Raw genomic sequence first — 5,000 nt, 5'->3', positions numbered from 1 at the left:
TTATTTGTGTGTCATTATTTTATGCTTTAACTATTGAAAAATAGCAGATATACAAGCTCGCAGCGCGGCACCGAGTGCGCGGCACTCGGTGCCGCGCTGTGAGCTTGTATATCTGCTATTTTTCACTGGTTAAAGCATTCAATAATTCTAGGCCTAAATGGGTTGTTTTAGTACTCTACTTGTGTATGATTGTTCGGTACCTTTACTTAACTTGAGCAAAACATTGTACTTCTACCCCACAACGATTATCTATCGTCTTTATTTGCTTGGTTTACTTCGAGAATCGTCCGCTTTCGAAAGCGTTCGATCCATCGTGAAGGATTGGAGCACTTTTACTCATGAGCACTTTAAGTATGTCTAGCTGCCAAATAAACTTTATACACTTTTATCCGTGGCGAATTTTGAATACAGGCTTTTTTACTTAAAGTAAAACAGAGCATTCCTACAGTGCGGTAATGATACTTTTACTTAAGTAAAACATCCTAGTACTTCTTCCACCTCTGAGAGAGAGAGAGAGAGGGGGGGGGGGGGGATGGAGGCAACTGAAATGCCTGTGAGAGGGGCTCTGTTCATTTTTTTTCTCCCTCACACATTTTTCCTCTCTCCGAGCTAACTTAACCCTTCAATGTGTCCTCTGCTGAAGCAATGCAGCGTTTCACTGCGCGTGCGTGGCTGTGCGTGTGTGGGTGTGCGCGGGTAACTATACTGTGTGCTCGTGAAGTCCAAACTTAAACGTAGTGCAGAGGAATTGGAGCGATAGGGTAGACATTGTGAGGACATTTATTCTCCTTGGTCCTGACACATGCGTGTGAGACTGGTCGTTTAAATGGTTAAAAAGGGGGAGTCAGGTTTACAATTAGGAAAAGATTGAGGTTGGGGTTAGGAGGCATTTAGAGGTTGGGGTTTACAGTGGCGTCAGTTCAGCTAAAGATAAGGTATGGCAACATGCATGATGAATTTATTTTAAGAAGTACATTTATTTATTTATTCCCCCTGTAGCCAAGGTATGGCAGCTGCCATACCTTTGCCATACCCAATTGACGCCTCTGGGGGTTTATGACTGGGGTTGTTGCTGTTTTCGACAGAGTGCGCCCAAGAACAAACCCGTCAAGTTGGGAGCTTGTAGATCGGCTGTATAGGCATAGTAAAAAATAAAATAAAAAGCTAGCGGGCGCTCGTGCGTTGCGTGCCGTGCCAGAGAGAGACGGATTAAAACGGGAGAGAGGGAGAGAAACGGTATGGAGCATAACCCTGCATTGTTCACAGCGTGGCAGCTAAGTGGGTCACGCACAGTGCTTTGGCATCAAGACAGACAGCCAGGAAAAACTTATGAATACCAACCAGGAGGACATGATGCAAAGAAATGTGCTAAAGTAACGCAAAAAAAACAACGCAACAAACAAACAACACACACAACCTCCTCTCTTCCTTCCTCTTGACCCTTTTCTTTTCTTTTTTTCCCCCCTCTTTTTTTGCAAAGAGGAGGAGCTGGGAGATGGATTTGTGTGGGACAGAGGGGGGAGGGGGGGGGGGGGGGCACTAGCTTGCTTCTATTACGCCCCGATGGGGAGGAGCTTCTCAGCCATTCAGACAGTCTCTCTCTCTCTCTCTCTCTCTCTCTCTCTCTCTACCTCTCTCTCTACCTCTCTCTACCTCTGCTACTCTGAGTGACAGGCTAATGAACTCTGAAAACTAAACGTGTCTTTTGTGGCTCGCGAGTTCTTTAGGCGGTTCATTGCTCCTCGATTGCCAGTCCCATCCCATGCTTTTGGCCCATACAACACAGCAGGGATGGGACGATAAGCGATATTATCGTTTATGGTGATAAAAAACGATAATCGTATTGTGTGGAGATTTAATTTATCGTGATATCGTCCTCCGTCATGCACTGGGTTCATCTTTTATTTGGCGAGCTGCATATCCACTTAAACCCTCTATAATTGGTAAAAGGTACTTATAATGTACGTACTTGATACAGTCTTTTTTTCACTCTCTATCAAATGTCTTTGCCAAAAAATTGCCGATCTACAAGCTCACAACGCAAGATCTGATTTTTTTGGGGCAAATGTTCCGCTTTAGGATAATGGATTTTGATTATCACGAGAATATCGTAAATCGCGATTTCTTTTGTCACAATAATCGTCATATGACATTTTCATATCGTCCCATCCCTATTGCTTCTTCGACTCTCCCCCCGCACAGAAATCATTCAAAGGAATATAGTTCTAATAAATGTCCTCCTGCTGTGCCCGGAGCGGGCGAGGCTGCCGTTATTAAAGAATGATCCGGACAGGATTTATTATGGAAGCTTGGGTGACGTCAGAGCATTGTGAAGGCAGCACCGGGTTGCCAGACAGACAGGAGATAAGCGTTTTAATGCTAAGACAAACACGCGGCGGGGCTGGCGTGTTGACGCTCGCCCTGCCAGTTGTCTTCAGAAAAATGCTTCTCTTGTACAGAGTCCAAAGAATTCCAGCAGGTTTTTTTCCCCCTGGACACTGAAAGAATTAAAGGACGATAACTTTAGCTTTTTGTCTCGTGCTTGTTTTCCAGGGCTGCGCTGCCTGCTGGTGTATAGGGAAGAGGTTGTTGTGGGGGCTTCAGCTAGCATTCTTAGTTGAGTCGGTATGTTTTTGTGTGCCTACCTGCCAGGATTCGAACTCGAGTTGTAGCGGATTCAAATCGTAACCGCTCTTCCGAGAGCGCACACCCACGCTTGGCTGGTTGTTGATGAGATATTGGGCTTATCGGTTTCAGGCAGTACTACTTGTCTCCCAGTGGGTGTTCTTCTACCCGACACCAGGGTCTAAAATGTCTCTCCTGAGCCACGTCGCTCCTCATCATCACCACTCTTTCTCTCTCTTTGATTTCCTTCCATTATGATGATTGCATAAACCAGTGTTTCTCAAATTGGATTCCAGGGACTCTGTGGGTTCCTTTAGGGGGGTCTAAATGGACCCATACAAGTCTGTAACTCTGACAGATGGAACCAAATGATGGAACCAAATTTGTACACTGTCAGAGTTAAAGGACAAGTTCACCCCCAAAATGACTTTTTTGCTATTGATTACTCATGCCATGGAGACTTGAGTTCAATAATATTTCTTTTGTTTTAGTCGCATTCCTAAGACAAAAATGTCATCACAGTAAATGTATCCCCATTGATTCCGGATGGGGACCCAAATGCATTTGGGTCCACATCCGGAATCAATGGGAGTTTACTAAAATGTAATTTTTGTCTTTTAAATGCGAAAAATACAAAAAGATATTATTGAACTCAAGTCCATGGCATAGTATGGAGTAATCAATAGCAAAAAAGTCATTTTGAGAGAAGACCTTGGAATTTGAAAGTTTGAGAAACAACTGTCATAAACCATGTTGAGGTGTTTGGGTTCCAGAGTGGTAACTAACCCTCTCCTTGTCTCCTCTCTCTCCTCTCCACACAGACTCTGTGGCGCAGCAGGAGTGCGGCGAGCCGGCCCACTGGTGCGTGGTGGCCTACTGGGAGGAGAAGACCCGCGTGGGCCGCCTCTACTCCGTCCGGGAGCCCTCCCTGGACATCTTCTACGACCTACCTCAGGGGAACGGCTTCTGCCTCGGCCAGCTGTGCTCCGACAACAAGTCGCCGCTGGTGCAGATGGTGCGCGCCAAGATCGGCTACGGCGTGCAGCTGACGCGCGAGCCCGACGGCGTGTGGGTGTACAACCGCAGCGGCTACCCCATCTTCATCAAGTCGGCCACGCTGGACAACCCGGACTCGCGCGCGCTCCTCGTGCACAAGGTGTTCCCCGGCTTCTCCGTCAAGGCGTTCGACTTCGACAAGGCCGGCACGCTGCGGCGGCCCAACGACCACGAGTTCACGCAGCAGCCGCGCACGGGCTTCACGGTGCAGATCAGCTTCGTCAAGGGCTGGGGACAGTGCTACACCAGACAGTTTATCAGTAGCTGCCCGTGCTGGCTGGAGGTGATATTCAACACGCGATAGCAGCGGGCGAAGCCTTCCGCCTCCCCTCCTCCTCCTCCTCTTCGGTCCCTGAACCTATTCGACACCTTCACGAACAGAGGAAGCCTGGTTTATGACTTTATCGTACGCCGGCAAAACAAACAGGCCAACGACGAGCTCTTAATGCGCCGCCGCGTACGCCGGTGGTTCTCAAAGCAGTTTTATTTATTTGTATTTATGTTTTTCGCAGGGATTCTCTCTTACCCCTTTTTACCTCCCGGATTTAGTTGCTCTGCCAACCGATTCCTCCCCACAAATATCTCTGCATGTTGTCACTGCTGTCCAGTGGCGTCAGTTCAGCAAAAGCTAAGGTATGGCAACATGACTGGTGCTTCGCGAGCGTGCAAGACGCCAGTCATGTTGCCATACCTTAGCAACAGGCATGAGGAATTTATTTGAAGAAGTACATTTTATTTTTTCCCATACCCAATTGATGCCTCTGCTGCTGTCGTGTTCCGACTGGCTCACCCTGCCAGTTAGGAGCCCCCACCGAGAGGACATAGAGCCCTCGTCCCACCTCCTCCCGACCAACACTCCCCGCTTTTGACTCGTCGAGAACCCCCAAATTCTGTCCCACTTGTGCACCCACCCCAGTGTCACAGACCTGTAAGAGTCAGTTTGGAACCCCCAGAAGGAACCCTGAGCGGTCCTTGGACCCCCAACTTTGAGAACCGCTGGCGTGCGCGGCTCGTTGCTGGCGTGCTGTTGGCCTGTTTTCAGCGCAACCACCCAGTCGTACAAACCCAACGTATAAACCTGGCTTCAAGAACCCTTGCCTTCCTTTTCTGTTCCTGACGTTCTAAAGACGAAAAAGATGTTTTAAAAAGAGAAGAGAATATAAAGGATTCTGACGGACTTGTTTTGTTTAACAAATAAGATTTAATTAAAGTGAAATAAGAAGTGGAAAAAATGTATTTTATGTTATATATAAATATATTATTACTTGTAAATACGAAGACATTTTATATGCATCATTATTTATGTATTGTGCAATGTG

The 5,000-nt window shown here is 47.1% G+C and overlaps 1 protein-coding gene across 1 annotated transcript in view; it reads left to right on the top strand.

Annotated features, from left to right (window-relative positions):
* The window catches only part of smad7 (SMAD family member 7), a gene marked incomplete at its 5' end in the record, with an annotated part of 30,373 nt that extends 26,115 nt beyond the window's left edge, over positions 1-4,258 (top strand). Inside the window, one exon of the mRNA XM_080743841.1 lies at positions 3,447-4,258. Within this exon, the coding sequence (XP_080599967.1) occupies positions 3,447-3,985 (539 nt within the window). The 3' untranslated portion in view covers positions 3,986-4,258. The remainder of the gene's footprint in view (positions 1-3,446) is intronic.
* Between the last annotated feature and the right edge of the window lie 742 nt (positions 4,259-5,000).

The sequence above is a fragment of the Nannobrachium achirus genome (assembly GCF_963921795.1).
Source record: "Nannobrachium achirus genome assembly, chromosome: 15".
Classification (NCBI taxonomy): domain Eukaryota; kingdom Metazoa; phylum Chordata; class Actinopteri; order Myctophiformes; family Myctophidae; genus Nannobrachium; species Nannobrachium achirus.
This window is presented reverse-complemented; position numbering and strand designations above follow the sequence as displayed.